The sequence below is a fragment of the Vipera ursinii genome (assembly GCF_947247035.1).
Source record: "Vipera ursinii genome assembly, chromosome: Z".
Lineage (NCBI taxonomy): Eukaryota > Metazoa > Chordata > Lepidosauria > Squamata > Viperidae > Vipera > Vipera ursinii.
Window position 1 is genome coordinate 38,456,540 of NC_139517.1, and position 13,134 is coordinate 38,469,673.

Genomic DNA, 13,134 nt, shown 5'->3' on the forward strand with positions numbered 1-13,134 from the left:
CATCAGATTCAAAACTGATGTAATTAGTACATGTCATATTACTCATTTCTATACAGTTTGGGAACAGGGAGGGAAAATCGCTTTGTTTGAATGTTTAAATGCATCATATCTGCCTTCAGGAATATCCTACCAATAATGAAAATATCACAACTTTATGCATCATATCTGCCTTGAGCAGTATCCTACCAATAATGATAGTATTACCACTTTAATGTACATTGCACTCAACAGCATACCGAAGTCAGAATTTAATCAAACACTAATATGAGGAAAAATAGATTTCTTTAAAAAAACAGCATCAAGAGAATTGGTAATAATACACAAGATACAAAGAGTAGGCCATGGCAAGATAGGGGGCAAATAATAATAACAACATCATATATGTTGTGAGTGAGAAAACTATCATGGTAGTAAGATAAATCTGTACAGTTTAAGATTCTTGTCATCTCCTAATAATCAGAAAATTGGCCAAAAGGAGTCCAGTTATATGCCATCCATGTGTTACAACCCAAACTGCCAGACAATGTTCCTTAGCCAAATATCACGTAGATATTAAGAAACAGGAGACAAAACTAAATCTCAAGGGACTCAATCATAAGCCAGTGCCTATTATATTTTCTGAACTCTATTTTCTAAACCAGACTTAAATTATACTACTTCAGACACATTATGCAAAGTCCTAACTCTCTGGAGAAGGTTGTAATGCTGAGAAAGGTGGGAAGAAACAGAAGAAGAGGACAACCAAGAATAAGGTGAAAGAACTCAGTTACAATGATATTAGCATTAGAAGCCATGAAAAATCAGGTTGGGGCAGATCACTGTGGAGTAAATTATATGATCACTAAGAGTAGACACCAAGTTGATGATACATAATCATTAATCACAATGCTCCAACGTGGTTGAAGCAAAGATCATTCCTTTACTCCTTTAGTCGCAGACTAAAAAAAGTTTTAGTTTTTTTTCTCAGTTCAGTATTTTATATGGCTATTTATCTAACAAGTAGAACTCTGGTGGCAAAGTTGCTCTATGAGGATATGATTGAATATGCCATGCCAGTGAATATAAGTACAAGTTCACATTCTCATCATCCATCACTGATGAAGATAATTAGGAAAGTTTCAATGCAGCCTCCTGATCAAAAGCCAGATTAGAATGGGCTTAAATTTAAGATTCTGAAAATTACCAGACACAAAACACTGCAGCTCCATGCTTCAGAATAAATTACCAGATACTGGCTAACAAGTTTCAAAAGTAATTTGGCTTGTGCAAAAGTATTTCAGCTATAAATGTGCTTTATCATTCAACAGCAAACTTGAAAGTATTGACTATAAAAATTAAAAGGGATGTTGGGATCCATGCTTCCTATACTGGCTTTTGAATCTTGATGATATAACAAAGCAACAGGTATATGCATGGGGGAGGTTTTTGGGGGGATAAAGTGGGATGCTTAGGTATTGATATGGACATTTTGGGGAGTGAAATAATAGAAAATATTTCTAGCTCTGGTTTTTGATTTTTGACAGTGGTTTGCTCTCTAGGCTTGTTTCAATTTAATTTTTGAAGGTATCGTTACCAGGCTAGGTAACATCAGCAGCAGGATTTTCTTTTCCTATTTTCCTTAGCTTATAAATGTCTTGTGTGCCATTGTGGTCAGTTGGTCGTGTGTTTGGTTGTTCGTTTGAAGCTACATTTAAATTATGAACAGTATTGTGTAGTGGGTTCTGCAATGCAGGAAAGACGCCAGGCAGAGGAGTACAGCATGCAGCTCTTTGTTGGTGGTAGAACTGTACTGGGAAATCGGGTTTACCTGTGCTCCTTATATACCTGGCCAGGTACACCTTCAACCAATCATTTCAAACCTCAGATTTCCCGCCGAAAGCTGATCCTTGCTACAGCAGTTTTGGTACAGCGCCACCTGGTGCTATCGGATGCAACGGTTCACTTTAATCCAATACATAACAAACAGCTGATTGGTTCTCTTGATTGGTAGTTTGAATGGTCTGGTTTATATGGCTTGGTTTAGAAGAATGGAGTAATGGATAAAAGCAGGGTGAGAAGACTGAGAGAGCAGGCAAGAATATGGCATTACCAGCACAGGAAGGTATTATGGGAATCCAGTGTTGCACTTGGGGACATTAGACCTACTGTTTGAATATAGCCTCACTATGACCACAATTGAGACAGGGATATCCATTACAAAATTATACTGGCATTAAATGTGCTCAAAACATTTGAACAGCTGATTGTTTTGTACTGTACCATGTAAACAGATGTCATACAGGTATTCCTCAATTTACAACAGTTCATTTAGTGACCACTCACAGCACTGAAAAAAGTACTTATGACTGTTTTTCATACAACATCCCCATGATTTCATGATCAAAATTCAAATACTTGACAACTGACTCATATTTATGACAGCTGCAATGTCTCTGGATCTTATGATCCCTTTTTTGCTACTTTCTCACAAAGTAAATGGAGAAGCCATATTCATTTAACAGCTGGGTTACTAACTTATCAACTGCAGTGATTCACTTAACAACTGTGGCAATAAAAGTCGTAAAATGGGGCAAAACTCACTTAACAAATGTCTTACTTAACAACAAGAATTTTGGGCTAAATTGAGGTCGTAGGTCAAGGATTACCTCTATGATCTGGAAGTTTTATGTAAATCTGTCAGGTGGGAAGAATTAGAACTAGTAAAGTTCCAGTTAAGCTAATTTATTGCTTATGCCTATACACAAGAATCTAGTCAACTAAGATAATGAATAGTACTGATGATGTTACCTAGTTTGGGTAATAAAATGTATACAAGAAAACAACCAAGCTCAGAGAGCACCAAGGATCCTTCATTTCATTCCTGAGTGTCAGGACCCACCTCAATCCACATCTTAGGAAATAAGAACTCTTGGATGCAAGTTTAGTCCAAAAGGAAAATGTTTACTAGGATGGAATCGATTGTGGCAATACAAGACGGAATCTGACAAAAGTTACTTTTCAATCCTATATAAAGCATTCCCATTTCAGCCCCTCCCCTCATCCATTTGGTCAGGCTCTCATCAGTTGCTAGGTGTCAGGGCCTTCCATGGGAAAGGGAACTCTCCTTGGTTTTATGGTTATTGCTTTCCTTTTCAGTTGTAAATGAAGATGCAATCCAGACCTGTCTGTCCCCCTCCCTCCCCCAGTAAAACATTCCCTGTTGTTTGAAAATCGCTTTAGTAACCATCCTCTCCCCCCCCCCTCGGAGAGATGGCAGAATCCCCAGAAATAGCACATTTTTCTACCTATACAATTATGAAATGTGATATAAATGGATTCTGACACTGAGTTACAGATATTCTCCTTTATTTGCAACTAAGGTCAGCACCAAATTGGCGCTGAATTGTGCTAATTCTTATCTAGTGCCAATTTAGTTTGTACAACTATGGTGCCCAAATAGTCAAATCTGTAATTGTGATGGCTCACTCTATACACACAATAGGACTTTTGTCTTGGATTCAAATTTTTATACTATGGGGCTGCTAAGAATGATTAGATTTCCAATTCTGATTGCTCACAGTATGCAGGTCAATGGCCTCTGTGATTTGATGTTGGTTTTTAATATGACTTCTATTTAAAAATCAAGTGAAGTCAAGATGCTTACTAACTTGATCTGTGCTTTTGAGTAAGGTAGTTCCAAAATTGTCAGACCCATGACTTTCAGATTTCAATATATGTAGAAAGATGTGATCTATAGTTTTGTGGTTTGGTATAGATTGTATGTAAAATGAGAAAAAAACTTTTGCACTGTGGCGCATCAGAGTGTGCTGGCTCCATTATCGTGATATTTTATTATGGGTAGATAGAAGTGTAATGTGATTTGGTAGAACTTTCATAAGGATACAAATAACAATTATGGCTATTCATAATAGTGTTGAAAGAAAAATCTTCAGGTCCAGTCCAAGCTGGAAATAATCTTCAGGTCCAGTCCAAGCTGGGAATAAACAAAATGGAGGCTGTTTGAAAAGAAGGTTTTTTATTGAAGAGCAGAACAGCAACAGCACGCAGGTCTGGGGCAGCTGACAAAATGGAGCTGGGAATGGGTAGGTTTTTATACCTTTGGGGGGCTTTGTGTTCCTATTTGAGGTTGTTCCTGTTCTTATGCAATGAACTTATCTATAATAATATATCTATAATAATATTTCTATACCGCCCTTCTCCCGAAGGACTCAGGGCGGTGAACAGGGCAAGAATAAAAATACAGAATTACAAAAATTAAAAAATGATTAAATACATGCCCACTAAAAACAATCAATACATATTAAAACCCGAATAAAATGACAGTAAAAACCCCACCAATCCCCCATGAGGCCAGGCCGGCTTGTTCGAACAAGTATGTTTTTAGATCGCGGCGAAAGGAGCGAAGATCGGGCGCCATCCGGAGCTCAACCGGTAACTGATTCCATAGTTCCGGGGCGCCCACAGAGAAGGATCTCCCCCTGGGGGCCACCAATCGACATTCTCTGATCGGTGGCACCCTGAGGAGGCCCTCTCTGTGGGAACGCACAGGGCAGAGGGAAGTTGATGCCGGCAGCAGGTGTTCCCTAAGGTACTCCAGACCCATGCCATGTAGGGCTTTAAACACCATTACTAGTACCTTGAATCTCACCCGGAAGACAACTGTTAACCAATGCAGCTCACGGAGCAGAGGTGTAACATGGGAGTATCGGGAGACTTCCAACACAACTCTCGCGGCTGCATTCTGTACCAGTTGGAGCCTCCGGGTGGTCCTCAAGGGCAGCCCCATGTAGAGAGCGTTGCAGTAGTCTAGACGAGAGGTCACGAGCGCGTGAGTGACTGTGCATAAATCATCCCGGCCTAGATAGGGCCGCAACTGGCGCACCAGGCGAACCTGGGCGAAAGCCCCCCTAGTCACAGCCACTATGTGATCTTCCAAGGTGAGCCATGAATCTAGGAGGACTCCCAAGTTGCGAGCCCTATCTACGGGGGGTAATAGTTCACTCCCCATAGAAAGAGATGGAATATCCGAATTGACCCGGGATGAAGGTATGCAAAGCCACTCAGTCTTGTCGGGGTTGAGTTGAAGTCTGTTCCTCCCCTTCCAGACCCGAACCGCCTCCAGGCAACGGGACATCACGTTGAGGGCATCACTGGGGTGGTTTGGGGTCGAAAGAAAAAGCTGGGTATCATCAGCGTACTGATGATACCCAACTCCAAAACCACGAATGATCTCACCCAGCGGTTTCATATAGATGTTGAACAGGAGAGGCGAGAGGACTGACCCCTGAGGAACTCCACAAATGAGAGACCTCGTGGTCGACCTCTGCCCTCCTGTCAACACTGACTGCGAACGTCCCTGGAGATAGGAGTAGAACCACTGTAAAACCGTGCCTCCCACTCCCAATCCTCTGAGACGCCGCAGCAAGATACCATGGTCGATGGTATCGAAAGCCGCTGAGAGGTCTAATAGGACTAGAACAGAGGAATGTCCCCTGTCCCAAGCCCTCCAGAGATCATTCACCAGCGCGACCAATGCCGTCTCCGTGCTGTACCCGGGCCTGAAACCCGATTGGTACGGGTCTAGATAATCCGCTTCATCCAGGACCAGAGGGAGCTGATGCGCCACCACACTCTCAACAACTTTCGCGAGAAAGCGAAGGTTGGAGACCGGACGAAAGTTGTTCAATACAGCTGGGTCCAAGGCAGGCTTCTTGAGGAGAGGCCTCACCACCGCCTCTTTCAAGACAGCGGGGAAGCTACCCTCACTCAAAGAAGCCGATATAACTGCCTGGAACCAGCTTCGTGTCCTCTCCCGGGCTGCATAAACCAGCCAGGAAGGGCATGGGTCCAATAAACATGTGGTGGAGCTCAGCCTCCCCATAATCCTGTCCACTTACTCCGGAGTCACAGAATCAAACTCCTCCCAGGTAATATTGACAAGACCGCCCGTGTCCTGATCGTCAGACTCTGCCCAGTCAGAGTCCAGACCGGTCCGAATCCGAGCGATTTTGTCCGACAGATTTTGGTTAAACTCCTCGGCACCACCCTACAAGGGTTCCTCCCTCACCTCTTGGTTAAGGAGGGAGCGAGTCACCCTAAACAGGGCGGCCGGGCGATTATCTGCGGACGCGATAAGGGTAGCAAAGTGATTAGACCTCGCCACCCTTATCGCAGCGAGATAAGACCTAATATAGGCTCTTAATCGCAATCGGTCGGATTCGGATCGGCTGGATCTCCAACCGCTCTCTAGGCCCCGTCTCCGATGCTTCATCTTCCGGAGCTCCGCGGAAAACCATGGAAAACTTAGACCTGAGGTTCAGTGTGCCCTTTTGGTATTCTAATGGTGGTGAGTTAATTCTATTATGTCCTAAAGGTTATGTCTTTAAATTTCGGGTGGGGAATGCAGATTTTAGAGGTGTTGGCTTTCTAATCCCATCAGCTCCAAGGTTCCTAGCCCGTCTTCCTGAATGGGATTATCAAATCTGCATTTCTACAGAGATGGCCTGCTCAGTTTCTGCTTGTGATTATTAAGAAAAACTTTGGGGAAATATAATATTCTGCCTTTTTTAATATCCCCCCAAAATATTTCCTTCTCTGTGGGGAGGAAGTCTGACTTCCTACAATAGTTTATTGGCTCATTAACACCCAAAATGTTCAGATACCGGTACATTGTACATTGCAATGGCTCACTGCATGCCAGCAGAGAATCTGTAGTGAAAACAAGACTCCATATTAATCCCATGCAAATTGACCTATGCCTCTGATCCACTGTAGCACTCTAGTACAATAATCGGAGCCATGATTACAGAGAGAGAGAGAGAGAGAGAGAGAGAGAGAGAGAGAGAGAGAGAGAGAGAGAGAGAGAGAGTGAGTGTGTTTTCATACAAGCACACAGATGTGCTCCGTTTTAATGGTGATTTTTATGTGGGTCCCATACATACGCTATGCTCATATACAATCCAGGGAAAATTTTAGTGTGCTCAATTACCAATTGGTACTAGCTTCTTTATTGATCTATGTATTAATATTCATGAACAAAATAGTGGCTTTATTTAGAACTAAGTTAATCATAAAGCCAGACCTCAGGTCCTCGTCCACTTTCATCTCCACAGCGGAGTGAAACTGAGATAGTACATATTAAAAGTACTCTACAGAGAAAAAGCCTAATGCACGTAAGCAAACACGTACATAACTTAGTGAGCACGTAAAGAGTCGGTGAGCATCCCCAATATCTGAACTTTATAGGGGGCAAAAACTGCATCTGCCACGGAGGGGCAGTAGCTGCTGCCGCTGCTGCTGCTGCTGCTGCATTAACCGCAAAGAGATCATAAGGAAAAAAACAGGCACCTCCGCCCTCTTCCCCGTAGCAGGCGCGCCCACGGCAGCTCGCTTCAGGTCTCGGGAGCGCGCGCCGTCTAATATTCCCTCTTTCGTCTGCGCCGTCCTCGGCCAATGAGCGGCACTGTTGCTGGCAGGTGCGGCGTGTTTTTGTTTTGGGTAGAAGAATTAGTTGTAGTTCAGGAAGGCCGGATTCCTTATTTTCGCCCTTCGGAGTCGCGCGTGCCGGGAAGGAACTCTCGCTGACCAGCAGCCTCACGCGCACCGTGAACCTGTCCCCGCCGCCGCCTTGGGAGGGGGGAAGACGGCTCCTCCTCTCTCGCCATCCCCCTCCCGCGGTGAAGAGGGAGGACGACGGCCAAGCAAGCGACCGAAGCCGCCGCGCCAAGGAGTTGGGGGGCCAGGTCTGGCTCGGCCTGGCCCGGCTTGGCTTGGTCTCGCCCGAGCTGACCCCCGCCAGGCCTCAGCCATGAGGAGGGAAATGAACGGGGTCACTAAGGGCCGGTTTGAGGTGAGCAGACGGCCGGTTGCCTGCTTGGCCTTCTTGAAGTTTTGTTGGGTGGGGGAGGCTTTGTTTAGTGTGCGGTTGAGGGAGAATGGGAGCCGGGGAAGGGACGAGATCTCCCTGTTGGAGATGCTGCCTTTCCCGTCTCCCTTACCGACCTGGAGGAGTGATGAAGGGCGGCGGCGGCGGCGGCGGAGGAGGAAGGGGTTGTGCGTTTTCTTGAACGATTTGGGGCGTGGGGGGGGGGGGAGAGAGAGAGGAACGGCAAGAGCATACACGGGTGTAGATGTCCCTGGGATGAAGGCTGCCCTCTTCCTCCGTGTCCAGCCGAAGGAAGGGAGTCCCGTTTTTTCAAAGTGGATATTGAGAGGAGAGGTAGGAGGTCTTTTGTCTGAGCAGAGAAAGCATTCCTTCGGAAGAGACCCTTCGGCTGCCTGTTCCTCCTCCTGTATGCAAACACAACCACCAAACCAAAGATTGTGGGGTCGAGGTAGCTCGGCTATTCAGAGGGAAGTGCCGGTGCGGCTGCTTTTTACCGCCGATGCGCCGGCCCTGGCTGGAAGGAAGAGGATGGGGCTTCGGCTGTGCGTAGCGGGGCCGCGGGAACTGCCAGGAAGTATTTGGAGTTGAAGCGGGGGGGGGGAGGGGTACTACTTTGCACCGAGTTTGCCGTCCCATCCCCCCGCAACTGTGGGGAGAGGGGAGGAGCCAACAGAGGAAGGAGGAACGGTGGACGGGGAGGAGTCTGAGCACTAGGTTTGTGTGAAGTAGAAGTCCCAGGGTAGGGCCGTCGTTTTCGATTGCGGGATTCCCCTTGGGTAGAAAATATTTTTGACAGCGACGTTATTGTTTTGGAGGGTGTGGAGGGTTTGCGGGGAAGATGAGTTCAGAAGAAATAGGTTGTGAATACGTCACGAGAACATAAGGAGCTGGCACGGATCATGCAGGTGGTTTCTCCGTGTTAATGACAGCTAGTGATAGTCGGATACTTAACAAGGGCCTGGCTGATGGTGGTGGCAGAAATATAGAGCGAAGAACGGTACAGGAGGGGATGCGGTGGAAATGTGTGTCATATAGGAAGCCCGATGGAGTGATAAGAATTATAAAGTTGCTGCTGCCGCCTCCATAACCTCGTCTACCACGTTTCCCCCCCCCCCAAAATCTGGGGTAAAGGGAGGGGACGTGCCGTGATAGTGCAAAGACGTATTGAGGAACCTTATAATGTATGGCGTACGTTTTGGAAGAAAAAGAAGACAAAAACTATTTGTATTAGGAAAACAACACGATATTGAAGTTATGTTTATGTTGGGGTTATGTAGATGAACAAGTATAGTATATGAAGCTTATGTAATTATTGTATAGGTTAATGAAATGAGAGCAGCTAGTAATTTGAACGATATCCTAGAGGACATAGATGTATGTATCCATTACAAGTAATAATAAATGTCTTTGGATCTTGACATACAGATAAGTGATTATGATTTTAAGGAGATTCTGGTCCTTACAACTCTTTAACAGGAAGTTGAGCTGTTTTTGGGATGTATAATTGATCATGTCTTTGAAATTGTGCAAAGCGAATGCTGAACAGCTATTTTACAATAAGAGCAAATGACTAGTGTTTAATATCAGATTGGTCAAAAGCAGAACAATCTGGTGCTATTGTTGCTTTTTGTATCATGAGGTTTTGAAAAAGGAAAGAGTGGAATACTTGGAAGCTAAAAGAGAGAGATTTGGGAAGGGAAGCAAGAGTAAACAACAAGCTATTCAGGAAAATATAGCATGTAATCAGAATGATCTGGGACTACACAAAACCACCCTATTTTCACCAGTGTTATTTCCAGGTCATTATTGTGACAAATGTCTTTCTTCCAATTTGGATCCTTTCTGAATTTATGATGGTGGCAAAAAAAAAAAAACATGGGAGTCACAAATGTATTCCTTATTTTTTCTTATTTATGTATTATCATGAATATAAAGCAGGAATAATAAGTGCAACAATAATAACCTTGCTTAAAAATACATTATTGCTTCTGAACATTATTGCTTCTTCATTTTGTAGTTTAGAAAGGAAAAATAAAACTAACCAGGTGTTATAAAAAGTATTTAGCACCAGATGATAAACCTCCAAACATGAAAAAGAATATCTTCATCCAGAAATTGGCTGTTGGATTAAGACAGGTAATACTGTGTTTTGCTTTTATTTTCCTATTTTATACAAATATCAAACTGCATGTTGATGCAAAGAGCAAATAAAAAGAAGAGATGGTATATTCATTGAATTAAATGTCATAAATTGAATAACATAGTATGATGTCACTAGGTTCAAATTCCAACTCAAAAGATAGAACCTTGTGGTTAGCAAAGAATAACCTCCACCCACTCACCCCACACACATTTAATATTTTGTTCAGTTTCAGTCCCCTTGTCTGAAAGCAGAAAGTGAGCAGGACTAACAATACTTGAAAGAGATTTAGCTGCTTAAACTGTACCACTTGAACATTTTTAAACTTGAAATGAGAGAAGAGAGCCATGCTGGCTCAGGAATTCTGGGAGATGAAGTCCACAGGTCATAAAGGGGCATTAGTTCCCCGCCTGTGTCCTAAGTGTTTTGGAAATCAAATATATTCAAATTTTTTGGTCTTAATTTTGCTTTGCATGCAATTCAGTATTTTTATTTAAAAAGGGATATGTACAATATAGTTTGAGAAATGAATTCATCTTATTAAAAAGGGAAATTAGATATTACCATAAATCAAAAAACTTTCTAAGGGGAAAAGTACATTAGTAAAAATGCAATATATTTATTTAGTAAAGTAGGATGCAATAAAAACTTATTTCTGTATAAAGAATCTTTTTATGCAGAAAGTATTTTGAGTTGTATAATTGAGTTTTGAAAAAACTGAAAATTAGCTTGAAAACATTTTTGTTGCCATGTTTTTCCATAAAAAGTTTTTCATTCTCAGGAATATGTTTAAATTACCTAGTAATAATATAAATAAGTACTGTGTAGGCTAAAATGGGAAACTGGAATGGATATAATACAGATAATCCTTGACTTACAATAATTTATTTAGTAACTGTTCGAAATTACAACAGCACTGGAAATAATGACTTATGACCATTTTTCACATTTACGACCATTTCAGCATCCCCATAGTCACATCAAAATTCAGACGCTTGGCAACTGACTCATTTATGAGGGTTGCAGTGTCCCAGGATCATGTGATCACCTTTGGTGACCTGCAAGCAAAGTCAGTTGGGAAGCCACATTCACTTCTTAACAATTGGGTTACTAACTTAACAACTGCAGTGATTCACTTAGCAACTGTGGCAAGGTCGTAAAATGGGGCAAAACAATTAGCAACAGAAATTCATGGTTCACTTGTGATTGAAAGTCAATGACTACCTGTACTAATCAAGCCAGAGTTGTAATACACTTTCTTCTTGAATCCATCTTGAGACAGCTGTTCATTAAGGCCATTGAAGTTTTATAAAATAGAATACAGTACTTCCTTATATAAAGATGCTTAGAAGTAGAAGGGAAGATACATTTAGAGAATATGCACAATACAAATCGGGTAATATCAAGAACTAAAGTAATTTACTCTTGGTGAGTAGAAGCTAGAAATGGGAGGAAAAGTTGGAAGTAATTTAAGCTTTTGTATTTCTGGAGAAAGTAGTTGTACATGCAATTCTTTAAGCATGCTAACATCAATATGACAACAGTTGTGCTGCCATTTTTTCTTTGAATTCTGTCTATATTAAATCAATACCATTCAGCTTTTGCAAGCATTTCATTGTAAAGAATTTCTAAATAAATATTTGAATATGTATGATTTTCACATTAAACCATACTTATATGTACTGATTCTAATTGCCTTCTCAGATCAAAATTACATTTAAGCAGTTCAAATGTTGGGGAAAAATAAATAAGATACCATACCTACACTGCATGCAATGGTCTCTATCAATTTAGAATTGCAGAAAATACTTCAAAATTTTCCATAAAATATGGAGACTATTGGTAGTCTGGTCACAAATTATTTCATCTATGTCCAATCATGTTGTATAACATTATAATGCCCAAAATTCTCAATTCCTATAAAAGACAACCTAAAAGCAACTGTATTAATTCAGAATCATAAAACAGATATTAGGATAATTCTTCAAAAAAAAGTCATATTTAACTGGTCTTTAGGAGAGTTACTAATTATTTATAATAATGAACAGATAGGATACTACATTATGGCTAAATAGGAAGAAATTTGAGTATGAGGACCAGAAAGAAAAGTAACAGATGTATCATAGGAGCAAGTTTAATATGTTTTAAAATTATTGATGAGCAAACAAAATAATATTATTTGATGGGGGGGGCAGGGCGGAACTAACTGAAGTGATCCTATGTGAACATCTTTTGGGAAATTGCCAGCGAGGCTGGTAGGAGGGTTTTAGCATTGAGTCTGAGCAGTTGCAAACTTCCTTAGTGTGACCTCCCCTATGATCCATGAAGCCTTATCTTCTTGTTCCCAGAGCAAGGTAAGCAGTCTGGTGAGATTCTTGTAGCAGAGTAGTTACTGACTTTACTTATGCACAAGTGACTCTGGTTGCTTGTATCTAATAACTTAAGAGTTATATAGTTTTTCAGGCATAGGTGTTAAATTGAAACATTTCATAGTGCTGGTAGAAACTTGATATATTTCCAGATTCTTGACTGAACTTCAGAAGATTTTGGCCTGTAACAACTAGACTTTTCGTCAAGGAATAAGGTATTTATATATGTTCCCTGAAATTAAGAAAGTGTTTTGCAAGGCACAGTAGTAATAGATATTTTTGAGGAATGTTATTGTTTGGCTTTTGAAAAAGACAAAGATGGCAAAGACAATTTTATACACACTGTGAAAAATATACACCCTGAGAATTTTTTTCATGATGGACATCTCACAAATAGAATGTGAAAAATTAAGTGGCCCAAACAAGCAATGTAATGGGAAGGATTGGGCTTAACTTTAAATCACTATACTTGTTACATATTTTTAAAACTGTTATAGTATGAATGAGTTGGGGTACTGAGCTGTTATTTCTCATACAAAGAATGTAGTACAAAACTAAAATATGGTAGTGTTTATATTAGTTCTCATAGTAACTTCATAGTATTTAAATTTGACTACAAAACTTGTTAACTGTTGAAGGGTTGAATTTATTAGTTTTTAAAGAAATATTTTGACAAGAAAGAACTTTTTCAGTAACAAAGATACTGTTTATTAATCATTTTTCCTCTTCTCTTGATTGAA

General features: G+C 41.3%; 1 protein-coding gene across 5 annotated transcripts in view; it reads left to right on the forward strand.

Annotated features, from left to right (window-relative positions):
• Positions 1 to 7,445: 7,445 nt before the first annotated feature.
• Positions 7,446 to 13,134, forward strand: part of FBXL20 (F-box and leucine rich repeat protein 20) — a 106,588-nt gene continuing 100,899 nt past the window's right edge. Inside the window, exon 1 of one of the 5 annotated variants that reach the window (XM_083379302.1) lies at positions 7,446 to 7,475. Coding sequence is in view for 3 of the 5 variants with exons in the window: in XM_083379298.1 (XP_083235424.1) it covers positions 8,141 to 8,218 (78 nt within the window). In the remaining 2 variants the exon portion in view is untranslated. The other 4 variants (XM_083379300.1, XM_083379298.1, XM_083379299.1 and 1 more) reach the window with 4 other exon arrangements.